The 26,519-nt window shown below is 45.1% G+C and overlaps 1 protein-coding gene and 1 long non-coding RNA gene across 2 annotated transcripts in view; one reads left to right on the top strand and one right to left on the bottom strand.

The window, feature by feature from the left end:
* The window catches only part of WAPL (WAPL cohesin release factor), a 129,786-nt gene extending 117,222 nt beyond the window's left edge, over positions 1 to 12,564 (bottom strand). Inside the window, exons 1-2 of the mRNA XM_019555888.1 lie at positions 12,188 to 12,564; positions 9,058 to 9,581 (exon numbers count right to left, since the gene is read on the bottom strand). Coding sequence (XP_019411433.1) covers positions 9,058 to 9,559 — 502 coding nt within the window. The 5' untranslated portion in view covers positions 9,560 to 9,581; positions 12,188 to 12,564. The remainder of the gene's footprint in view (positions 1 to 9,057; positions 9,582 to 12,187) is intronic.
* Positions 6,569 to 26,519, top strand: part of LOC109324067 — a 43,408-nt gene continuing 23,457 nt past the window's right edge. Inside the window, exons 1-2 of the long non-coding RNA XR_002104842.1 lie at positions 6,569 to 6,580; positions 13,107 to 13,186. This is a non-coding gene — a long non-coding RNA (uncharacterized LOC109324067). The remainder of the gene's footprint in view (positions 6,581 to 13,106; positions 13,187 to 26,519) is intronic.

Here is a 26,519-nt window from a genome sequence, read left to right as displayed (position 1 = left end):
CTGAATCTCTTCAGCCTCAGCAAAAGGAGACTGAAAGGGGATCTTAGGGCAGTCTATTACATTACTGCACAAGAAATTCTGAAGATAACCACATAGCCAAACTTCTTTATGATTTCTTTCAGCTCACTGTCCTACTCTCTGTCCTCTATCCCCACACTATACATGTCCATTTCTAGTATCTTAAGACTAAAACAGATACAAAACAACCCACCCCCCCAAAAAAAACTACACACAAACCAAAGTGTCCAACTTAAAACCATCTGGAATTATATGGATACTCAATGTTAATATTAGCTATTAACTAATTCAATAGTTTGACTGGAGTGAATTAACATCCTACAGATTGAAAGTAATAGACTTCTGCAGTGTAGCAAGTAACTATAATTCTTGTGAGCTTTTGAGTTCTGCAAAACAGCATTACCTTAAGTTTGCAGATTCTAAACTACCCTGTAGAACTTTAAACTATCCAGGAGCTGCTACGCCCCACAAAAAAGGAATTCTCCACCAAATTAGGAGCCTCAGCTACCTCTACTTGATGGATGTCTGGTACAGTAGGATCCATCTTGTCCTTACTACTATCCAACCTCAGGACACTGTGACAAAACTGTAACTTGAAAAACAGAAAATTCAGTTATGTGAGCTGAGTTCTAGCCCACAGTCCTCGTAGGGAATGCTTTGGGGGGTTCGGTGTGAGCTTGTTTTTGTTGTAAATAGTTTCATAAGCAGAATCTTTCTGCATGCACTTTCACCCCAGAGGCAGATAGTAGGCCTGATAGCAGACCACAAAGACTGCTTTCTGCAGCTGACTAACTGAGGAGAAAAGAGTGAGGCAAGAGCTGAGCAACTTGAAGAAAGAGTAATCCCAGGGAGGACAGAGCTGGAGAGAAAAAGAGTATGCCACAGAAGACAGGAGTTGAGTGGAGCCCAAAGAAGGAGAACGAGAACTGCAGTGGCACCATGAAGACTCGCTGTTGTGAACAGAGCTGTCTGCTGTATTGTCTGGAACACAGGCACTTTGAGCTCTCCCTCTGAAGAAGAAAACATGCCCCCTTCTTGGGACCTAAGCAAAGAAGGAGCTCTCTGAGGTACAGGGTGCTACAGATCAGTGTTTTTCAACCCACCAGACATGACTAAAAGGGGGTTGCAAGAATATATAAAAGGATCACAAAAATTTTAGAAGTGGATTATCCTTTAAAAGCTAAAATGTGGGAAACTGTGCATTTCCCCCTGCAAGGGAAGGGCAATCAGGAAGGGCATGCATGTGCACGCACATAGGCACATGGCAGCCAGGCAGCATGGAGGGCAGCTCTCCGCAGGTAAGGCTATAGGGTGGGACATAGACAATGCACCAGAGGGTGCGGGGCAGGGAACAGACACAGATGTGTCGGGGGGGGGGGCACATGTCCCCCCAGATTTGTGCAGCCACAGCAGGCACAGGGATGCAGCCTGGCTGGAGTAGCATTGGCAAGAGACACCTCAGCCCAGCAGGCAGGACCCAATGCAGGAGAACAGAGCAGGGTGGTGAGACTTGTTGCAGGCAGCACTGGAACACCTGTGCCAGCCATGCCACCAGCAACACAATGAGTAACAGATGGGGGGGATGGGAAGGGCAGTGGGTCAGGAGTGAGGGGCACCAGGAGGGCCAGGGGGCTGTTTTCTACTTAAAGGTATTTACTGGGTTAAGACTGGCCATTGATGTTTTATAAATGGGTCCTGACACAAAGTTGAGAACCACTGCTATAGATCACTGGGGAAGCCAGCGACAAAGAAGAGGTGTGGAGTAGAACCCTGGCTCTCCTCGCCTCTGGCCACCAGGCTGCACTCTGTTGGGCTGGCAGAGCTGATGTGAGTGCAGTGCTGGCTCTTCCCACCTCTTGATGCAGGGTTGAACTCCAAATTGGCTCCACCAATCCCATGGAGCCCAGCCTGGTGTCAGGAGGCAGGCAGAGCTGGCACCATGCTCCACCTCCCACCACTGGGCTGAGTTCCATGGGGCTGAAAGCTGCTGGGCACTGAGCCTGACAGAGGAAGGCAGAGTGCAGCCCTGGGGCTGCGCACCGCCTCCCTCTACTGGGCAGCAAGTCGTTGGGTGCTGAGCCTGGTGGAGGGAAGTGAAGCGCAGCGCCAGGGCTGAGACCCAGAGGCTTGCTGTGCACAGCTCTGGAACTGTGTTCCACCACCCTCCACTGGGATCAGCACCCAGTGACTCCCAGCCCCGTGGAACTGAGCCCAATGGGGGAAAGTGGAGCATAGCTCCACCTCCCTCCACCGGGCTCAGCTCCCAGTGCCGGACCCAGGTGGCAGTGGCGGCCGCCTGTCCACACCCCCAGGAGAGCTCTGCCAAACTTCTCCAGGAGTGTGGGCCCCCGATCTGCCTGCAATCACAAAAGGCTGCTCCTCTTCCAGTTTCATGGTTTCCCATTATAGCCTATGTGTGAAACTCGAAACAGTGAAACTGTTAAGGCGTAACAAAACACAGCACGTTTTTTTAAACAAAACTAAACTCGAAATGAGACACTGTTCCATCAAAACGTTAAAAGAGAAAAGTCGAAGCGAAATGTGCTGTTTTGTACAGCCCTAATACAGATATGTTAAAATAACTAAGCTCAGAGGGTATTACAACAATTTTTAAAGCCTAAGTTGCTTAATTTTAACTACATGAATTAAGAGTTCAACTTTAAGAACACCCATTGTAATGCTATTATGATTGCTACAGCTGGAAACTGAAAGGGTTTCCGTACTGAACCGGTTTTCCTCTTTTCTACACAGGCTAGCCTGTTATAATGACATCTGACTGTTGACACCCATTTTTTTCTCCCAGAAACCTTGAATAAAATTAGCTGAAAAACTAAGCTTTTTGAACAACTTAAAACTTAAGGGATACTATAAAGAAGTCCAAATTGAACTTCCGAACCACAGCACTCCTTTATGAGGCTTTAAAAAACAGAAGTAGCACAGTAGCGCAGATTTTGAAAAAAGGGGAAAAAAAGACAGACATAGTACTAGTACTAAAGCAAAACACTCCAGATAATGAAAGAAATTTCCAGCAGTTAAATGGGCTTTAGCAGGGGCCTAACAATAGCCTGCTTTAAAAAAAAAAAAGTCTAGAGAACAACCAGGGTAAGATCTAACTTGAACCACTGAACAAAGCCACTATAATTCCTGTATTTACATGGGTACATACTTTGATTTAAAAAAACCAAAATGGATACACGTTCATCTTCACATGAGAAAGAACATGCAGAGCAAGTACTTCCTCAAAATTATGCCAGGACTAGCTGAAACCCACAAAACGTTTCTGATTAAATTTTTATTGCAAAAATATTTATTTAAATACAGGATTTTTAGTTATCCTTTGACCAAATACTTTAACAGAATCAAAACTTCTCACCCTCAAAAAGGCTATATAGAAGCTGCCCATGTGTAAACTTAGGCTTAGGAATATAAAGATATTTTGTAAAAAGTCTGACCTTGTGACTTATTCAGAGTCATAGAATAAGAGGGCCCTTGTACACGAGGAAATTGCCCCTTTTAAATGGTTTAATTGCCTTTAATGAAGAAAAGGATTGGGCCCCTCACAACTCTGGCAGTCTGCCCACTCCACAGCGGGGGAGGGGCGGGGGCAGTGCTTCATTCTAGCTCTGGCTTTCCTGCATATCTGTTTGAAATGCTTCCATGTCTATAACAACAACATGCTTATTCCGTCTGTTCGGAGCAATGTCTGTCCAAAGCACTCTGATTGGTTGTTCAGTAAGCATTGTGATTGGCTGCTAAGACAACCAGAGTGTTCCAGACAGACAGAATAAGCCAATTATTATTATAGATAGAAGTAAAAATAAACTTGCAGACATACCCAATGCCAAGTTCTGATATCCTATCTTACTCCTAAATTTCAAGATGCTATTCCCAGCATATTGTTGGAGAACTCCCTTGCAAAATACCCTACAAAAGGGAATGACAACCACTGCACTGGAGAGGAACTAAACATTAAATCCTTTCATGCTTGCAGTAATGGCCCAAACCTGGCTTGCTATTTGGGGAAGGAAACTGATGTAAACAGAACAACTGACAATGACAAAACAAGGGAATGGACAGAAAGGCAACAGGGAAAAGAAAAAACTGCAGTGTTTATTCAGCTACTAAATTTGGCCAATTAGTTTTTTTGGGATACATGCTCCTTGTGCATGGGATACCATGCACAAGGAATAAACTCCCAGAGGACTTAAATTCTTCAGGCAAACAGAGTTGGTTGGCTCTGCAGATCTTCCTTCACAATAACCTGGCTCACTTTGAGCCTGATGGTACATAGTACTTACCATTATTAGAAGAAGCTACAGCTAGGGCTGCCTGGATTATCTACCACATCCAATTCACTCCACTTCCCTTATTCCTCTGTTTTCTCCTCCTGTTCTTCCAGCTCACCCCTCCACTGTGGTTTTATACATTACTGTATATTCTCAACACTTTTATCTCGTTTTGTCCATTTTTCTCCAATCAGAAAGATATAAACCTGGTTTCCTATAAACTACATTCAAACCAATCAGCATCCTATTAAAATAATTCTCTACTCAAAATAGTTTTGAACTTCTAACCTACAACTAAAGATTCGTGTTATTTTTATTAGAAATGAATACTAAAAAGATCATATTATCGTCTACTGCACAAACAAGAATGTAAGGTATGATTTCTAAAAACAAGGCAATCATTAAAGAAAAAAAAAAAATGACTTAACAGGCAGTATGCAACTTCTGGGCTAAGTACAGACAGTTAAAAAGCCTGAGCCTGTATTGTCAATCTTCACAGATTAATCTAAGATATATAGATTGAACCAATAACCAAGTGAACGGACATTCACTTTCAATTTCAGAAATGCAGCAATATGCCTGCAGTGGCCCAGGCCAGAAGCCAGAGGGTGCTACAGCATACCTCCCTGCTCAGCTGAAGAAAACAGCTTGGGTCAAGGCTAGCCTACCCACCCTGTAAGGGGAGGGGTTTGCAGGAGAGGTGCAAAGAATCCTGGGATGCTGGGGGACTCAGTTAGCTGGAATCTGGAGGGGATCTGAGACAGAAGTTCAATAAAAAGATTTAACCTAAAATAGGTTAAGTCTGATAGTACAGCCATCCAGGTTTATCCTAAACTGGTTTCAGCCATTTTGAAAGCAATTTATGTACAGGCCCTCTGTTGTGTTACAGATTTGATCTGGTTTCTGATCACCTAGAGCAATTCGTGTGTAATTTCTATCCCCAGCCCTGCTAACATACAGCTTGGATTTTAAAACAGAGATTGCTAATGCAACAATTACAGAAGGGTAACAGATTTGTAACAGACCCCAAATTATAAATTGGCTGGCTACAACATTTCGCTAATATATCCTTAACGGGTCTTTTAGTGGGACCCTTAAGAACGGGCTCTGATTTAATGATAACAAAGATCTCCTTAGTAGAAGTCGCTACTTAAGAGGCAACAGATACAAACCTCTCTCTAAAAGCATATGCTTACTATATAAGAATCACTTCTCTGACAGCCAAAATGCAGTCACCACCAGTGTAACACAAAAAAGTTCAACAGTATATAACCTTATTTAGAAAGTAATATTTAAATACCCATTTTAAATTACACGGGTATTTAAAGAATACTGAATGAAACTAACTGGAATTTATCCACAGAATTTATATTCAACTTCATCACCACCTACACTTGTAAAAAAAATAATAAATTCTTTTAATGACAGTGCTACTGCTAGTGCATGGTTGTTGCTGTGATAGTCCAGCAATTGTGCAAGAGGCAAATATTTCTCAGGGTGAACCAAGAAGCAGATTTCAATATCTTGCTACAAAAGGTTTATCTTCCTTTCAACAAATTACCCTAAGAAATCCTTTAATGACAATGGTCAGGATCTCATTTTAAATCTCATCTAAAAACACAATGTATTAAATTTGAACATATAAACCATGATTTACTTAATTCAGTATTCTAATAAAAGTGGTAATTTCACAATTTCTGAATACTGGTTGAAACCGTGTCCTGCAAAAGCTTAAGTTACTAAATGAAAAAAAAAAAAATTTACATCAACACCTTCTGCACATGGGCAGTTTATATACAATACCAATTTTGGGTCTGTATCCCAGAGAATGAGATGAATACTTGTTATGCTAGGAGGTATTTCAAGAATCTAGATGACTGTTTTTCTGTGCTATTTCACCAGACTCCACTACAGGTTCCTGCACAACATATTATGTTTATCTTCCAAGTACCACTGATCAGCTGAGTTTTGCCTAACATGATGTTTGACTTCTAAAGTAAGTGGATGTAAATTTCCCTACTTACAGGTAAGTATTTATTTTTTCCAAGGTATTCTCTCAAATACACTATTATATTTTGACAAAGCCTATTTCAGAACAGCTTTTACCCATGCTTATTCTCTTACACAATTCCTATGATACACCTCAGCTTACAGAACTCTCTATGGACATTACTTCAGCAGCATCAAGTATATTGATGTAAAGGATAAAAACATTCCCCACATTATTAGCATCCCAATGAGCCTTTAAAATAAGGTTACTTGAAAAATAACAGAAGGTTACAAACTAAGGAGGCAAAACAAAACAAAACAACACTGACTACTTAAATCAGAACTGCATTTGATATACCACTTTGTTACACAACACATTTTGCAATCATTCAGGCAATTAAAAGAATGCTTTCTAATACCAATTTTTAGCTCAGCTGAGTTTGACTGAAGAATCCTCTTGAAGTTAATACAGACTAACACTCTGAAACTTCATTAGCCACACTTTAAACCTAATTTTTCAGCAGTTTATATCTTGACTAGGTTTTAAAGAATGATGCTTAAAAACAAACCACAATCAAATATTAAACTAACTCTCACTTTAATATACTGCTGTACCTTCATTCTTTATTGAAGCACTAAGTATAATATGGAATTTTTTAGTTTTATACTGGCTGTCTACGATATTTCTAGTTGGAGAATATAATACTGATATTCTCATTGTGCCTTTTCCTTTGGGTCCAATAGCTGTTTAACCTACTTGAGTTTTTAACATTTTTAACAACTGCTCACCATGTGTGTGATCACCAAAAACTGACTTGGCTCCCTCAGGCTCATTTAATACCCCAAAACAAGGTATTAAATGAAGATTTGTGCTCCACTAAGTTACATTTCTTAAAAAAAACATATAAAGTTGTCTGATTGTGACTTAATTGGTTCAACTAAACTTGCATTTTTTGTTATAAAATTTAGTCATTAACCAATAAGATCACGAATAAAAAGTTAAAAATATTCTGCACCAGTTAATCCAGTCAATCTTTGTAAGTACTTAGAAAAAAAAATAACATTTATAAAACAGAGTAGTCCCAAATCCAAATTAGAGATAAATATTCCCATTATGGCACTGTAAACAAGTCATATACACAAACTGAAGAGTGAAAGTCAAATCCTTTTCAAGAAGTTCCCAACCAGCAGAAAACCAGGTAAGACAACACAGGGTTCTCCCCCGCAACCTACCATTTTCTTTTTTGGGGTCTGTCAATTTTTTTTTAAGGTTTCTGAACTCCTTTCTATCTGATCATTAATAAAACCATTTTACCTGCAATTCCACATTATTAAAAAAATGTATTGTGTCCTTCATCAGCTATACCGTGGACAAAAAATTCACTCTGATAAGCAAAGTCAAAATTAACTTGTATTTAAAAGTTATGCAAGACATTTTTAAAGAAATGTATAGCAATAATAAGTATCATACATCACATCAGCAAACCAGTATGCTATCCTGAGAGTTCTCTATAACATAGTGTAAACATTGACTAGCAGTTAATTTTGCTGCTAGTCTTTGACTTTGAATTATGTTGCATTATTTTAGCACTTACAGTTTCAGCAATTAAATGCGTCAAATTCCAATGGAGAGGGGAAAACTAAGATAAATATGGCCACAAAGTTTACTCATGCCATGAAAACACAGATGAGAACAGTGATTTTCTCTATCCTGCTTCTACCCTGATCTGGAACAGCAATAGAGTAACATGAACCTTTTTTCTTAAGCTTCATATTCACAAAAACATGGCAGTTCTGAAATTCAAAGAATCTAGTCATTTTCTTAGGGGTTCACTGATGAAGATGTTTTTGGCCAATACTGATGGCCAATTATTAATCAGCCGTATCAGGCAATAACGATACAATTGCCAATATGCAGCCTGGCAGCTTGGAGCACTATCCAATCAGTAAGTCTGTATGGGGGAAGGGGCACAGGGGTCAGATTGAGCCTCCCCTTGGTGAGGGAGAGAGTTGGGCAGCCGGAGGTGATGCCCAGCTGGTGGCTGTGTGGAGCAGAGCACAAAGCCATGGGCAGTTCATCCAGGTGGTATGGGGGAGGGGAGTGGGGGCAGCTTCCCACCACTGTATCCAACCCCGGGATAGGCATGGGGGGGATGTGCTCCCCCTGAATTTGTGCGTGGGGTGAGGACAAGCTGCCTATTGTGGGCTTGGGGCCAGGGGCTGTGCCAGCCTCTTCCCAGCAGTGGGGGCTGGGCCAGGGCAGGGCAGGCAGCAGCAGTGCTGGGAGATGTGGCTACAGGGTGGTCTACAGCCACCACAAAGTTTTCTATAGCCACCCTGTAGCATCCCCTTTCAGCACCACCACTGCCTGCCCCAAGCTCAGTCTTGGCCCAGCCCCTACAAAAGGTCACATTTTAAGAAAGATGTAGCCAAGCTAGAGAACAACAAAGAAAAGACGCACAGAAAACATGACACACAAAAGTTTTCTTTTGGGGGGGGGAGGGGCGGCCACGGAGGGAAAGACTGAGACAGACACACTCAAAAAATTAGGTTTGTCAGGCCAGAAACATGTAGTTTCCCCAATATAGAAAAAGGATTATGAACTAATTAACACAGAGTTCCCCAAACTTTTTCTTACTGAATACTCCCTTCCAGAAATACCAGCTGCTTGTATAGAAGACTGTATGAAGATCAATAAATTTACAGTATGCACAACTATGCTAACTTTTTAAACAGTGCTGGTTAAATATTTGATTTAACTTACCTGCAGTTATGAATTTAGTACTACTGCTTCTGCTTTCCCCATCCTCCATGTTTCTGTTTGTGCTCTTTTCTTTTAAGCCATAAACAATATTGTCAAAAGATATGCACTGGCTGGACACAACGTTGTCTTTGCTGATTGACTGATTAATTTTGCTATTAGCTTCAAGTAGAGAAGTGAAGTCCTCAGACTGAGCAGCTTCAGTAGGTTCAGGCTGAGAGGAGCTTTTAGCCTGTGACACATTCTTCGAAGAAACAGGCAGAGAGTCTTCATCACTGTCAAATCCAAAAGGATCTTCTGTTACCTCATCTTCAACTTTGGGCTTTTTAGGAATTTCTGAAATATCTGGTTTTATATTGGGCCTTTTTTGTCCTAATTTGGCCATAAAGGTGGTTTCTCCCCATTTTGTGCTAAGGGTGGTCCGTTTGCTAGAAAAGACTTCATCAAACTTCGAACTGCCATTTCCCCCTTTCCTACTGTAGGTCTTTCCAAATCTGGATGTCATTTTGACACCTGTTTCATATTCCCTGTTGGAAGAAAAAGAATGATAAACTAATTTGTATACTATTACTTTTTAATGCATAGTTATTTTTCCTATTAGAGCTACATGCATCAGATAATTACAACTCAAGTTAGTACTATATATAGTACTGCATTTTGAATAGTACAATTCACTTCACTTGCACATTATCAATACAGACCCTGCTTGTGAATTTAACAAAATCTTATTCCTCTTTTCTTAAAGAAAGACACTAGAGGCACAGAAAGTAATCAGTTGTGGCTGTTATTTTTAGTGTTTGTTTTATTCTAGTCTCCTCTGTTTTCAAGTGGAGGGCATTACTTTCATGAAACATTAGAAGATAACTTTGTACCATTCTTGCTCTACATTTTTACATGTAGTCCCTATGTTAGAGTAGTCAGATTTTAATAACACCATGTGATTTTTAAAAGGTTTTTCCATCACAAAAAGAAAACTTTAAAAAAAAAAAAATCTCATAAAATATTTCACATTTCTGTAGATGTCTCAAATCCCACGTCATTGTAAATAGTAATTACAACCTGACCTTCTTAAACTCTTCATGAGGCTGAGACAAAATTTAAATCAGTCATATGGCTAAAACATGATTTGACCTACCTATGAAGGTCAAGTTAGCCAAATTAACAAATCTGAAGGAGAAGGACTTAAAACAGGTTCTGCAATATATCAATCAGTTTTATGAATAAGCTTTTATATGATCCAGGACTAAAAACAAACTAAGCAGTTCTAGCTAAATCTATTTCTAATACAGTTGGGGACATCCAGCATGGACATGGATGAACTAGAACAGGGTCATTAAAAAAGTAGTTAAGAACCCCTTTTTGATGGTCATCTACATTAAATGTAAACAGTTCTTTGTATTCCATTGCTATCCAGTATTTGATTTGAAAAGCAAATGTTAATTTTCCTCAAAAAAAACACCCTGTCTATTTGATAATCATCACTACTTCAAATGAAACAAAAGTATTCACCCTAAATGCATTGTTTATCTTTTATTTTCTTGGCCTAAGTATTAATAGATTAAATCAGCTATTGTTACAGTCGCTTTCTGGTCAGGTCCATCTTTTGAGTCTGCACATACCATACTAAGAACAGCAAACACATACAGTAGGAAAGAAGTGGTCATCTGCAAGGGTGGGGGGAAGGGAGAGGGGGAGCACGTGATAAAACACACCACTTTGCATTGGGATTTTTTAAAGTTACGGGCATTTTTTCATTGTTCCTAGGATTTGTAAGAACACATTTTACAAACCTAACTTTGGGCCTGTAGCTGGCTTGATAAAGTGACCTTGTTTCTTATTTGCCAAGTATTTGAAAGGTTTTACCATACTTCACACTTCTCCATATGTGCAGATAACCATGGTATGACTGGCAGTAGCAATTACGAACACTTTTAACATCACATATATGCAGAAGTCTGGCTTTCTTTTTCATTTTGGCCCACATTTCCAACTTGAAATATCCGACTCAGTTTGCCCAAAAGACCAAACTGTTCCCCAGCTTCCCCATTCATTTTGATGGTCAAAGCTAACAAGACTCACTCAACCATTAATCTCTCTCTACTTGGCCAAGTTGCATTCACTACACAAATGGATTTATCTTAAGTGTCTTCTCTTCCAGGCATAAGAAAACAGATTCAGCCAGGACTCAAGAGATTTACAAGCTGGTTGGTTCTCATTTTAAAAGATCCAGAAACCACTAGCAGATTAGACTTTAAAACATTACAAATCCTTCCTCCATTCCTACTCTCTCTTTGCTTTTCACTCAGTTTCATTTTCTTGTTTCCATTCCCTGCCCCCACACAGCCAGTGCAGCAGCTATGTTTGTGCTGCAAAATGTGAATGCAAGCAAAACCTTTCCTATAGCTGGAAAAAGCAGTCTCTAAAGCAGCTGCTTCTCCCTGTCATCTGCAACCCTGTGTTAGGAAGGTGGGGGAAGTCAAGTCTGAGGCCTAAGTAAGGCCCAGCTCGCAGCTGCCAGGCAGAGAGGTGCCACTCATCCTCACTTCTCCTCTGCATCCTTCCCCTTTACACAGCAACAGAGGAGAGCAGGGCAGAGGCAGACAGACACTGGATGGGATGAGCCGCTTTCTCCATGCGTGGGAGGGCGGGGGGGGGGCTGGTTTAAATACACGGCAATTCGTGATGTCATTTCCCGTCCTCCCCCCTAGCTGGGCCAGGCAGACCCGTGGGCTCAGCTCCCGCCATCTGCTTCTGACCCAATTCAGGCTCCCCATGAACAGAGAAGCAGCGGCAGCCTAAGGAGGCAACCTGCCCCCCCCCGAATTAGAGGCCACCTGATCATCTGGACCTGGCAGGCAGCCGGGCCTAGATGCGCCTCCGTGGGGCGGCCAAGTCTCCCCCAATTCCCTCACCCGCGGGGACCGCCGGGTCCGAGCTGGGCGAGGCCGCGGCACTGCTGGAACTTTCCAGCTCCCTCCGCTCCGCCCGGGGGGAGGGGGGGGCGGGAGGCGGAGACCCGAGCAGAGCTGGGACTGGAGGTTGGAGACTAGGCGCAGCCGGGCGGCAGGAGGCGCCGGGCCTTCCCTGCCCGGGCCTCGCCCCCGCGGCCCGCCCGGCCCGGCGTGGCGCTCACCTTCGTGTCACGCAGGGTGGACGGCGGCCTGCGGTGGCCAGTGGCAGTGGGGCACGGCTCGGCGCGTGGCGCCCTCCGGCCTGAGCCCCGCGGCCGCCCGGTCCGGCGCCGAGAGCCCGGCCGCGTAGGCAGAGGTACTTGCCCCGGCGGTTCCTGCACGCCCCTGCGCCGCGGCGGCGGGACCCGGCCCCCAGGGGGCGGGGGCGGTGCTGGGCGCTGGCGCTAGGGCCCCCGGCACCGCCTCCTCCGGCGCCGCTTTCTCCGCGCCGGGATTATCGCCGCGCTTTGAACAGGGCCCTGGACCATCTCTCCGCCATTTGCCCCCCGCTCCTTCCGTCACTGCGCTTCCCACACTCGCCGCCGCCCGCAGCCAATCGCACCCCGCCTTACTCAACCGACCCGCACACCGCCGCGCATGCGCCTCCCTGCGCCGCTGTCACGTCAGCGCGCGTGCGCGCGGCTGCGCAGGGTACTGTCGGGACTTGTAGTTCCACGGGGCGGGGCCGCCCTCACTCGGAACTGGGAAGGCGGCGCCTAGGGAAAGCTCCTGTTCCCGGCCCCCTCGTTCCGTGCTGTTTGTGGTACAGTCCGCGCCGCCCCCGCCTTTGCCTGAGGCAGAGGAGCCCCGCTGAACTGTTGCTCTGGTGCCTGCAGACGTGGCCGGAATGTCAGTGTGCGCCTCTAGGCGTGGAGGGGGGACCCCGCACTGGGCCGGGCTCCTTCGGGGCGGGCAACGGCCGGGGCCCCGGGCGGCCAGGTAGGGGCTGCGACGCCTGTTTTCTTCCCTCTGGAAAGGCGACGTCTGTTTGCGGCCTTAGCACCGAGGAAAGCAAAAGCGAGCACCCGCGTTTCCATGGAGCTGGGGATTCAGAGCCAGACAAGCCTGGGACACTTACCTGCAGACTGTAAAAAATTATAGCACAGCTCAGTAGGAGGCTTCACAAGCACCTGCACCGGTTCTGAATAACCTTCAGAAAATGAACAGGAGAGGAATGGAAGGTAACTGTATCCTTTAGTGCCTGGTTGAGTGACAACATGAAACAGAGTTAAAATGTGTGCAGACCTGCTTTGTTACTCAGTTTAAAAGAAACCTGATCTTAGAAACAATAGTTGTGCAATTAAAGCTGCAAAATAACCTTAACTCCTCTGAAGTAAAATATAAGGCAAAAAGAGACAATATTATCCAACCATATGATGACAATTTAACTGCAAAAATTTCAGCCTTATGAGCAGCTATAGTCTGTCCTCAGCACACGTTATAAAAAGTGGCAATGGGGAAGACAATGCCAAAAGCCTTCATTCCACATTTTTGTCAAGACATGCCACTATTTCCACTAGCACTAGTAAAGACCAAACAACAACTACGTATTTCTGTGGGGTAAGTAATGATATTAAAACCCTTTGTAGAAAAAAGTAAAGGTTAGTGTACTGACAAAACATATAGATTGTATCAAACAAACATACAATAGTTCCCAAATTTAAAAACAATCTGATTCTAGAAAGTGAAGATTTCTTAAAGTCTTTATCAATTTGCTCATATTTCTCATAAAGGATGGCACTCTACTGTTACAATGTTTTTACAAACTTAAGATATCCACAGTTCAAGACTAGTCATAAACTTCTCAACCCCCTGAGAAAAAGCCTTGGAGGCAAAACGGCTCTACAGCAGAGGTACCTGATTTTGCAAATTCTGAGTAACTTGACTAGGGATTTTCAGGATACGAAAAAGGAAAAATGGGAGATTGCTATTACTAAACTGAGAGGGTGTAAGTGATTTGGGGGATTAGCTAAAGTCAGGGATTTCTTTTTGGTTTTTTCCCCTTTTTCATTCATCCAGGATTATTTAAATCCATTTTAAAAGCTTATTTACAAGAATTAAAAGGCTACATTTCTTTCTTTTTTGCAGACTCAACAAATGAAACAAATAGGCTTGAATTTCTGTGTTTACTTATAACCTTCAGTCACAGTCATGATATAGTAATAGTATGTAGGATTTGTGAGCCACACATACTCTTTAAAGCGGGGTGGGCAAAATGCAGATCACAAAGCCATTTTATCTGCTGCCTGTCATGCGGCTCTCAATGGCTTGACAAAACTCAGTAAGCACCTCTCCCCAAAATAATTGCCCGCCCCTGCTTTAGAGAGATGACACAATTGGTCTTGGAGAAGAAAAACGGTAATTAGGAATATATTGTGGTCATGTGATTAAAAGCACAAGTTTAATTTGGGTAACAAAGAGAAACCTCATTCATTTTGGATGAAAATATCTTTAAAAGGTTAAAGATAAACATCTTTAACAGTTTGGCTAATAGTTTTAGAAGAACTGGTAGCAGTAAGTTACAATAAACAATTTTATATAAAAGTGAGTTCATTTTTCTTGTTGTCTTGTGTCAGAGCTAATAAGTAGTCTGTTTAAAATTCAGGATTCCAATTAACACTGACCTATGATAAATTTTTGTTAATTCTGGAAAGGCAAGGATTTTTTGGGGTGGTATCTTGTGTTGAACCAACTACATGGTTGGGATAAATTTAGACAAACTTTCAAATGCAAGGCATCAGATCCTGAAGAATCCCTTCATCATTATTGAAAGCTTAGTATGTGGAAGACCAGAAGAACTGAAGATCCTCTTTGGCTATATCTTGATTTAAAACAACCTCTTTCTAAGCTCTCATGTACCTGAGCCCCTATGCACAAGTTCCATTTCTAGTCTTTGTGAGAGAGTCCCACACATCTCATTCCAAAGCATTGCATATTCACTGAAGGGTCCTGGTGGGAGTTCAAGTGGCAGACAGAGGTTAAATTTAATCTAATTTATGCACTGATGGTCCTTTTTTCTTTTTTGGTAGGCATTCAGCAGATGGCTGTAGGCCTAGCTAATTAAAATAAAAAGCTTTACATTTTATAATAATAATTTAAGAATAAAGGAAAAATGTTCAAAAGCACAAACATGACTCACTGCCTTCCAATGGGATTTAAACACCTAAACTACTTGAAACACTTCTAAAATTTTTACACAGAGTAACTTTGAAAATGTGGCTCTTTTCATTAAGCAGTATTGCTTCTAATATAACTGTATAGCCTAAATATGTACAAAGACTAATACAAGGCAAATATAACCTAAGACCTGTAGATTTTATTTTTTGGCTGTGGAAAAAGTTCAATCCAATTAGGTTTGGATTACCGGGCATCTCTATTTTGTTGGGTGTGACCCTCATCTCCTAGGCATCCTCTCCCTGAAAAAACCCCCATAAGAGGTAAATGTTTAATCACCAAGAGATGTTTTTCATTTCCTCTAGCAAGTCAGGTGGCAGTTTAAATCACTCAGCCTACCCTCAGAGCATTAAGGCCCAGTATCCTCTCAGTGGGCACATCTACAAAAGAAGCTAAATACACAGTAGACTAATTCTACTCAGCATGTCAAAGCAAAAGTCATGATAATGACATAAAGCACAGTAGAATTAATCTTCTTCTCAGTAGCATCACAGAAAAATTGTGCGCCAGTGCTACTTCACATTCAGTTAGTACCTGTTATTATCAGAGATCCTGGTTTTCTCTGATTAAAAAAAAATCCCCAGTTTTCAGATTTTAAAAAAGTAGCCCCAAATCCACAGTTTTTCCATGATTAAAATGAAGCATCACTCATATACAGATAAATATATAGTGTTGTTTCATTTTAATCACGGGGAAAAAGTGGATTTGGGGTTACTTTATTTAATCTGAAAATTGGAGATTTATTTTTTATCAGAGACGACCAGGATTCTTGGTTTTTACAAATATTAAATTGAATGCGCAGTAACACAAGGATGCTGAGGGAGTTGGTTCACATGCTTGCACACTGTCATCTTTGAAAACTCATGGTGATTGAGAGAGGTCTTAGACGATTGCAAAAGGGCAAATATAGTGCCCATATTTAAGAAAAGGAAAAAGGAGATTCTAGGGAACTACAGACTGGTCAGCCTCACCTCAGTCCCTGGAAAAAACATGGAGCAGATCCTCAGAGAAGCCATTTCTAAGCACTTAGAGGAGAAGAAGGTGATTAGGCACAGTCAGCCTGGATTCACCAAGGGCAAGTCATGCTTGACCAACCAGATTGACTTGTTGTGGCGGAGCACCTTTGGGGGTGTTTGCCACTTGAGGGATCTCACAGTCTCTGAGGGGAGCCTGCTTTGGAGGAGCAGCAATAGAAACCTCCCCCACGTACCATTTTAAGGGGGCAGGTGTGTGGCAGGGCACTGTAAGTGCCTGCCACTTTAAGGGCCTGAGCCAAGCTGCCAGCAGGTGCCTGATTGCAGCAGCCATTTTTAGATCCCTGGCTGCCTTTATAACCAGATCAGTTCTCTGCTGGCAGGGGAGGTAGTAATATTGCCTGGCTGTGAGGCTTCATGTATCATCTGGGAGGTAAGGGAGAAGTTGTAGGGGATGGCTAGGAGGCTCCTGGTCCTGGGCGTGACCTAAAATGCACCCTGCCGGGAGTGGGTGGCCTGGTGGGGCTCTCAGTGTCACGGGATTCCCCAGGAAATGCCAGGCCTGTTATCACCCCTGTGAGAGGTGGGTAGGGGCACCTTAACTCTAACCCTCACCGTTGAGTGGTTCTGGTAACACCAGAGGTAGTGAGGGCTGGGCATGGCTACGACCACCTGAGCCCTGAGGGGTGCAAGACCCCGAGAGACCCTGAGGAGGGAGACTGAGGGCCAGGCACAGCTACAGCCACCTGAGCCCTGAGGGCTTCACTTGCCTGCCTTCCCTGCTAGGCTTAGCCCCTGCTATGTGGCGAAGCACCCCGAAGATGCTTCGCCACACTTGTATGATGAAATGATTGGCTCTGTGGATGTGGGGAGACTGATGGATGTGGTGTACCTTGATTTTTAGCAAGGCTTTTGATACTGTCTCCCACAACATTTTTGCAGGTGAGCTAAGGAAGTATGGGCTGGAAGAATGGTCTGTAAGGTAGATAGAAAGCTAGCTGGATCATCAAGTTAAGAAGGTAGTAGTCAGTGGCTCAAGGTCTAGTTGGCAGCCAGTATCATGCCTCAGGGGTAAGTCCTGGGGCCAGTTTTGTTCAGTATCTTCAATGACCTGAAAGAATGCAAATACAACCTCAATAAGTTTGCAGATGACACCAAGCTGGGGACAGAAGTAGGTATGCTGAAGGCTAGGGTTAGGATTCAGTGAGACCTAGACAAACTGGAGGATTGAACCAGAAGAAATTGCATGAGGTTGCACAAGGATAAGTGCAAATCCTGCACTTAGGATAGAATAATCTCATGCATCAGTACAGGCTGGGGGCTTACTGGTGAGACAGAAGCTCTGCAGAAAAGGACCGGGGGGGTTACAGTGGACAATTCTAATATAAAAGGTTAAGTCTGTGCGTGTGTCTGTCCATAACACTTTATTAGCACTCTGATTGACTGATGCGAACAGGTAGTCAGAGTGCTCCAAGCATGGGGGAGCGCTGCCATGATTCTGAAGCCGTGCAGGGGGCCGTGCATGTTCTGAGGACCGGACGCGGGGTTGGGGGAGCCAGGGCCAGCACCCCACCTCATTCCCTGCAAGCGGCGCTGAGGATCGAATGGGGTTGGGCAAGCAGAGGCCAGCTGAGGCCCAGTCTGCAAGAGGCAGAACAATGGCAGCACTCCATCCCAGCCCCCTTCCCACCCCCCCCCCATCATTCTTGACAGGCAGTTGGCTAGTAAGCTGAATATGAGCCAACAATGTGCCCTTGTTGCCAAGAAGGCTAATGGCAAACTGGGCTGCATTGGTAGGAGCAGCAGAGCAAGAGAAATTATTATTCCTCTCTTCCAGCCTTGGTGAGGCCACATCTGGAGTGCTGTGTCCAGTTTTGGGCCCCACACACTAGATAAAAAATGTGGACAGATTGGAGAGTGTCCAGTGGAGAGCAACAAAAATAGGGGGCTGGGGCACATGACTTATGAAGAGAGGCTGAGGGAACTTAGTTTATTTAGTCTACAGAAGAGAAGACTGGGCACATCTGTGGCAGAATACCATCTCTGTCTATCCCTAAACTCTGCTATCTGACACTTTGTTCTTTGCAGTAACCATGGTAACCAGACATCTCTGTCCCATCTCTTCAGGTAACCCTGAGTTGTAATCTGAGCTGGATACATTCCTGAGGGAGGGGGAAACCTGCTCCCTCTGCCTGTGTGACTGGCATCACATACCTGAGTGTGGGGCTCAAACTCCCTATAGTTCTATGCAATGCTAGCATAACTTGGAGGGGGCTAGAGACCCTGCCAGTCTACCTGGCAATCAGTGATGCATTTAAAATTGTTTGGCTGGCAGCCAACAGTTACTGGCTTTCATTGGATCAGATAAATGAGGTCATAAGGGCTATATAAGTAAAGGACTGCCCAGGAGGAGGGGCAGTGGCCATGATGAAAACTCAGAAGCTGGACCATCTGAAACTCTCTCAAAACTCATGATCAATAAACTGTTTGCCTCCGGAAGGAATCTCCACCTACTTCTGGATGATACTTGTGAGTAAGCTACCTAAGATGTAACTAGATATATAGCTTGCAGTAACTCAGACGTGCGATCGAAAGCTACTATGCCACTGTTTGCTCTAAGGGATTTTTCTGCTATTGCTGTACCTTATACCCTATCCCAAACATACTCCTTGTAACCAATAAAGTTCTCCGTTGTACCTAGCATGGGAGACTTATTGGCAGAGGGTTTAAATTATGCCTTGGGATCCCTTTGGTTCGGCTTACTAAGGGAGACCATTATTGTGCTTCAGACTGAGGGGAAGCACCCCAAATTCTTGCACTGGGTCAAGTTCTCTCAAGGACTACTAGGCCTGTGTTTTCTAGGGGGCACAAGTCCAAGATCAGTCCAGACCCTGGGTGGTGGAAACATTACCCCCAGGCTAGCAGGTGTGCTCCAGGAAGGGGGTTGGCTGGATGCGAGGTGCCCCAGGGAGGCACACAGAGCCTGGAAGGTGGTCAAATGCAGTGAAGTGGGTGGCTCAGTGCAGGAGCACCCCCTACTGGCCCACTACAACATCTATGTGTGCATTTGTTCCAGGCATCTACACATGCAGGGATGTGGGAGCAGATCTGCTGCTCCTGTCAGTAGCCTGCTCTCACCCCTTTCTGGCCCTACACTACTCCCTGGCAGCAGCCAAAAGCATCTCTAGGCTCCCCCTGGGTTCTAGCCCAGGGGTGGGCAAGGAGCACAGGGTAATGGAGATTGCTCCCTGCCCCTTGGGGGCTGTCTGCTGCTGGACAGCAGACAACCCCCTGGTGGTGGGGTTTCATCTGTCACTGGAGCCCAGGTGGGGACAATGTCCCCCTGCTCTAGAAGCAGGGAGCTTCTAGCCCCAGCTTCCTGACAGGGGACTTGGAAAGAGCTTCATGGGAGGGGCAGGTCCCAGCTCCCTGCCCTGATCTGCCAGCCAGACAGTTGCCTGCAGCTGGAAGCTACCATTTAGGGTTGTGTGAAACCACTACGTTTCATTTCTATTTTGGAGGGACAGTAATTCATTTTGGTGTGTCCGATAACTGTTCTGTTTCGATTCAACCTAGTCTGTTTTAGAGTTCCAATGCTGTTTCAGAGATTTGGATCAGCCGGGGAGAGACAGGCACAGCCAAGAGGCTGCAGGTTCTCCCACAACTCCTCCAGCTGTGCCTGCCTCTTCCCAGGCAGGGGTAGCTGTGGGAGAAGCCCCCATGGCTGCCCTGCCCAGCCCCATCCCCCATCTGGCCCCAGCCTCTCAGCACTTCAAAAAAAAAAAAAAAAATTGCCCCGTACTCCCCAGCTGCAGCTGCAGCAGTGGTGATCAGGGCCTCTGAGGGCTCATAACAGAGCTCCCCGTGCAGTGGGGGACACCAGGGATCACCTCCCTCCCCCACCCCTCCCACCCGCCTAGCATCCGTGCCGCAGCTGCCCCATGGTTTGGCAGGGTGCTTCTGTCTGGCAGCTGGGGTGGCACCAGCAGCCAGCTGGAGCCCAGTACCACTCAATCCCAGCAGCCCTGGCTCCCAGACAGCACACAGCATCCTGCTGAGCTGAGCTGTGCTACACCCACAACAACTACCATGCAGATTCCAGGCTGGGGGGGGAGTGATTCCCACTGCCCTGTGCTGAAAGCACCAGGAAGACTGGTGCTGCAGCTGTCCCCACAACTGTCATCCCACATGCAGATCCTGGACTGCCACCTGGCCAAACTTCTGGTTACTCCTGGAGCAACTATGCCCACACTTGTACTGGCAGGACACTACATGCAGCTGCCCCTCCCCACAGACACCTGGCTGACCTTCATCCTACTGAAGCTGGCCACACCCACCAGCCTCTGCTAGGTGGGCCACCTCTTCAATGTGGGCAAGGGCAGTGCTGGGAAGGTTGTCCTGGAGGTGTGCAGCACTCTCCAGGACATACTGGGGCACACAGTGCTTTGTGTGGATGACCCACTCATGGTGGGGTTACATGCCCTGAGATTCTCCCAGTGTGTCCATGCCCCAGACAGGACCCACATCCCCATCACCTGCCTGCCCCACAGCAACCGCCCCTAGTACAGCCAGAGGACCTTTCAGTTGTGCTCCAAGTTGTTGACCACCGTGGCACCTTTACCAACGTGAGTGCCGGCTGGGCAGGCAGTGCCCACAATGCCCATGTGTTTTGGAACTGCACTCTGCCAGCCCTGGTGCAGAGCAGCTACTTTGTGCCAGGGGTACCAGACCTGCAACTGCACACAGCTGTCATCTGGCCTTACTTCATTGAGGACTCTAGCTACCTGCCCTGGCTCATGCAACCCTACACCAGCCAGCTGGACCCTCATGAGTCACACTTCAACTGGTATCTTGTCTGGACCCATGCCCTCATGGAGTGCACCTTCAGCTGCCTCAAGGGATGCTGGTGCACCCTCATCACTTGCCTTGAGTTTGCTGAGGACAGCTTCCCCTGAGCTGTTTTTGCAACATACATGCTGCATAGCATCTGCAAGGCCCAGAGGGAACTCTTTTGCGAGGCCTGGGCAGAGGAGGCATGGCAGGCAGAGGATGACAGCGGTACCCCTTCCCCGGCCCTGAGGCCCCAAGGGAACTGCACACCCATCCCTGGGGGCCGGCCAGGGCACCAGGTGTGAGAGGTGCTGGCTGACTACCTCCTCCTACACACCCTTCTATAGCCCTCCTGGACAGCTGCCAATGGACTTCCACTCCATTGCCTGCCACCAGCACCATTCTCACTGCAGACAGTTCTAAAAAAAACACTTTATTGCCCTCATAACAAACAGACTCCCTCTCTTCCTCCTGAACACCAGAGCCCCTCCACCACCCACCACACCCACCAACAATAAAACACCCATCCGATCCTAGCCCCACTGCAGGCAACTCCTGCTCCACATCCATGTTGAGCAAGGGGGAGTGACTGAGCTGGGTCCAGGCAGGGGGGCCAGGGTGTCAGGAGGCCTGGGCCAGGGGCTCCTGGAGGCAGAGTTTGAACCCAGGTCCATGGTGGTGGGGGGCTGTTGCTGCACCACAGGAGACTGCCAGGGGCCAAGGGGGGCTATGGTTGTGGGCAAGCCAGTAGGCGGCATGAAGGTGACTGCTAGCACCAGGACAAGGACAGTGTCCAGCACCCAGCAGTCCTCCTCTGTGGCCTGCACTGCCTTGGCCACGACTGCACCCTGTTCCCACAGGACCTCCAAGCACTCTCACTTCTGGGCTCAGCTCCTGGCCGTGAACTCCTGGTACACGTGATCCCATGCTTCCTCACACTGGTGTTGCCCTGTGGGGTCAGACCAACTCTCAGGATCTCAGTATTGCGCTGTTAGACAGGAGGGTGTGACACAATTGCATGTATACAAAATACAAATCAATTAGATGCATACACACACACTAACAACTCAGGCACATGCACATCCAAACCAGCCTAGGCACATGCGTACCTATCACCAATTCAAGCACATACACTATACACCTCAAAAGTTAGAAAAAAAATCAATTGTCCATACCCGCACACTCAATACACCTACATAGATCACCAATTAGTATATCATGCACACAATGAGATTATATATACACATGTACACAACCTACCTACACATACAGGTAAGTTCCTAACTTGGATGGTACAGTGTGTATGTGTGTGCTTGGGGTACCTGGGATAGTTGAGGGAAGATTCAGGTGAGAGAGAGAGTGTGTTAAAGTATAAGGAGTGAAAGTTGCCAGAACTGGGATTAGAACCTGTGGACTAGAGAGACGCTGGCTGAGGAACTGAGGCTTACTTAAAATCAAGTGGTCCCAGGGTTACTCGAGGTCACTGGTGCACAGGGTGGGGGGAGAAAAAAAAAGCCTGGTGGCAAGGAGGAGACAGCCAAGAAAGAGAGAGACAGAAACCTGGGAGCTCGGGGCTGGAAACTGAGGCAGACAGCTGAGATATTGGAGGGCGGGAGCAGATAAGTAGTGGCAAAGAGGAGACAGGAAAGAAACTGTGGCAGAAACCTGGTTACTCAGGGGAAAAGGGAGTGGGGATAAGACAGTGGCAAAGAAGCAGGAGGTTTGGAGGCAGAGAGGAGCTCAGGACAGGTGTCGGAGGTGGCAGTGACCAGAAGCAGGAAAGGGAGAAATGAGACAGAAGTTAGAGGGGTGAGGAGCAGAGATTGGAGCAAGGCTAAACCACAGTAAAGCAAAACAACTCAGGGGTTTAAATAACAAGTTTATTAAAGAGACATGCTACACAGCCCCATGAAATTATTGGTTCATGCACAAACACAAGCACTGACAATGGCAGCAGGAGAAAGAGACTCAGTGGAAGGGTTGGAGTCCAGGTAGGGAAGAGAAGCAGAGTCCAAGTCCTTGGTTGAAGAGAGGGTGGAGGGTGATAGCTACCTATCCAGGCTGGAAGGGGTCTTTGTCCAGCAGGTGTTGTCCACAGGGGGGTCACCGGCAGGGCCCCTGGGTGGATAGGTGGTGTGGCATGGTGCTGGTCCAGATGGAGAGGGTGTCCCAAGGAGTCAGTCTTCACTGCCTCTTTTTATGGGGCAGACTATGTCTGATCTCCTATGGGGAGGGCCTGTCCAGGCAAAGTCAGTCCTGTTCCAGAGGGTTTCAGGTGTTCTTACTGAGCATGTGCAGTCTTGGCACAATGGGGGGTTGCCTCATCTTTTGTTTCTTGAATGCTGAGGGTAGTTCCAAGGGCTGGGTCATTGCTCCAGGTATTGGTGTTGATGGTTCGGTCATTCAGAGGGAGCTATTTTTAAACCTACTTCCATTGTCTCTCAAGCACCCTCATTCACCCCCATTCATTCAGGAACCAAGTTACATAGGGGTAGGTGTGAGTCATAGGTTATACAACCAGGCATGGGGATAAAATGGAGGCTTGACATTACAAGATGGAAACTGGACTTACGCACTACTTACATATATAGGCCTAAAACAGTAATCACACAATAAAAAAGCAGTAAAAAAAATACATACAAAACATAATAATTATCACTTATAAAACAGTGGATATGTATATCAAAATAGCAGGGCACTTATTTGCAAGGAGGGGAGAGAAAAATAAAACGTACTACCTAAAATAAAATATTAAAGCTTATCCTACATGTTATCTTACTTAGTCTTATCTATAGGGAATAGAGAGGGAGAGAAAAAGTGAGAAATGGTTGGGTATGGGCAGAGAATGCATTTTAAAATAAATTAAAAAAAAAAAACTCTGGGTTTTGCTACATATTCCCCCCTTGACATCAACTTTTCACAAGGGTGATGTCACTATACTGTTCGAACACCATTGTCCAGGTATATAGAAAGGAGGTGTCATCTTCAGCTGTTTTGAAGTTAAAACAAAACTTAGGCAGTTAAAAATATTGAAAGAGAAAAACCTTGGGGGGTGAAAGAGAAAAAAAGTTAATGAGGTTGATTTGAAGAGTTACAATGGTATAGTTGTCTTTTTGCTTATTAAAATATTACTTTGCAGTTTTTACATACGTCTTGTTATACTGATATTCTAAACAGCATTTAAATCCTTGAGAGAAGTACAAACAAACAAACAAACAAACCAAAAACAAAACTTTGACATCTTATCAGATAGCTTAGAGAAGTGAGGGGGTGGGAAACAAAACAATACACATAACCTTTAATAAATAATCTTTTTGCTAATCAAGTGGAATCTAAAACTTTTTTTTTTTTTGAGAATTGCTGCCTTTTTTTCAAATATCAGAACAAGTGGAGCACCTGCCCTGCACATACTGCTGCCGCACCTCTTCCTTGCCCCACAGTACCACAAGGTCTCCTGTCTCCTCCTGTGACCACTGGAGCCCCAGGTGGTGGTGTGTGGCATCAACAATGATGCCATCGGGGCTTATGTGCCAGCTCTTCAGGCCTCCACGTGGCTGTCCCTTGTGCTGCCAAGCATTGGCAGCTGTCCACACCACCCAGCTCTGGGGCATAGCATGGGACTAGGAGCTGCATGGCAAGGCGATGCCCCACAGCATTTGCAGGTTCTGTTCATACTGCTGTGGGGGTTGGCTGCTGGGGCTGAGCTCAGGTTGGTCCCTAAGTGGGAAGGCTGACAGGGAGCAAATCTGCTCCCAAGTGGCATTTACACAAGCATTACTATGCCATAAGTACTTGTGAGTAAATTTGCTACTTGCATTGATGAGCAGTGATTTTTACTGTGCAGTAACTATGTGTACATGTAGAAACACACACTTACAGCACAGTAAACTATGTTAGTGTGCAGTAAAGCATCTCATGTAGACACATCCATTGAGAGGAGATTTAATAGCAGCGTTCTGCTACCTGAAAGGTGGTTCCAAAAATGATAGAATTAGACTATGCTCCTTGGAAGATGACTCAATAAGGAGCAGTGGTCTCAAGTTGCAACAAGAGAAGTTTAGGATAGATATTAGGAAAACTCTGTCATTAGGAGGGTAATGGAGCACTGGAACAAGTTACCCAGAGAGGTTGTGGCACCTCCATCCTTGGAGGTTTTTAAGACCTGGCTAGAGAAAGCCTCAACTGGGCTTATCTACTTGGGGATGGTCCTGCTTTGAGCAGGGGGTTGGATTAAATAACCTCCGGAGGTCCCTTCCAACCCTAATTTTCTATGAGTCTAAGCATAGCTCATTAATGAATGTGTAGACACGCCAGTCTGTTTCACATTCTTTCTTTTTCCTGTGTTGTGTTTCACATCCCTGTCACTTTCATAATGTCTCTTGCTCCTGAACTTTCCCTCCTTGCTTTTTTTGCAATTTCTGTCCTTTCCTACTGGAAATGGGGTGGTGGTACAGGCACCCTACACTCTTGCTGCACTTCTACTATCATTTCCCAATGCTAGGAAACCTTAAGTTTCCACTAGGAAAAAAAAATCCCCCTCAATTCGTCCAGCCTTAGTTCCAATACTGTATCACTCTTCTGTAGGAAGCAAAATCCAGAATACATGGTAGGAACAGATGAAGTTTTGTCACTGAGTTTTGTGGAACCAGGTTTTCTGCCTTGCTGTTTGCATTGCAAACAGAAGAGGAGGATTTAGAGATGCTGGAAGTATCAAATCACCAGATTTCATCCACTGTTCTTTAGTGTTGAAAACAGACATAGCCCGTCTACACTGAAATATACACTTTTAGTATCACTTGAGAAAACTCACCAGTAAGAATTCAATTTCCTATTGCTGGCAAAACTTCTAAGAATGTGTTTATGGTAAAAACTAGAATAGTCAGGCTGGTGAGTGGTTTTTCATGGAGACTAGAACTTTAGAGTATGCCAATTTTCTTCCTGGCCTTAAAAACAAACAAACTTGACTTTTGCGAAAAATATTGGCCTAACTAGTAAAGCAGTTATACTGTGGAGAATCCTGCTTATCTTCCTCCACAAACCCACAAGAAAAGAAAAGTACTGACTGGTGTTTTTTAGCCCTCGACTCCATGCAACGCCCAACAACTAGGGAGACAATGGATCAATGCCATCACACATCGCCTGCGCACATTGCTCATCAACAGCTTTATTAAACATGGAGACAGCTTCGGACGAGCTCCAACAAACCGGGAAGCCACCACAAACATTAGTTCTTTTCATATTTATACACCTTGATTTATGCTCATTAACAGTTACTCTACCTTTGTCCCTCCTTTGTTCTGTCAAAGATCAAAGTCTTTGATTTCAGATGCCCATGGCAAAAGGTCAGATGGCAAAAGGTCAGAAGCTAACACAACAAACTTTGTAATTGTAATTTATCCCTCTGTATTAACAGTGTTGCATATACACACCCCTATCTGTGCCTCATTTCAAATCGCTTGAGCTTCTCATACGAGAGAGAGAAACTGACCTTGACAGCCCAGCACGAAAGATAAAGTACCTATAGTAACGAGATTAG

The sequence above is a fragment of the Crocodylus porosus genome, unplaced genomic scaffold (genome assembly GCF_001723895.1).
Source record: "Crocodylus porosus isolate Cpor-Errol unplaced genomic scaffold, CroPor_comp1, whole genome shotgun sequence".
NCBI classification, from domain to species: Eukaryota; Metazoa; Chordata; order Crocodylia; family Crocodylidae; genus Crocodylus; species Crocodylus porosus.
The sequence above is the reverse complement of the archived record's forward strand: the minus strand, read 5'-3'. Positions and strand labels throughout refer to the sequence as shown.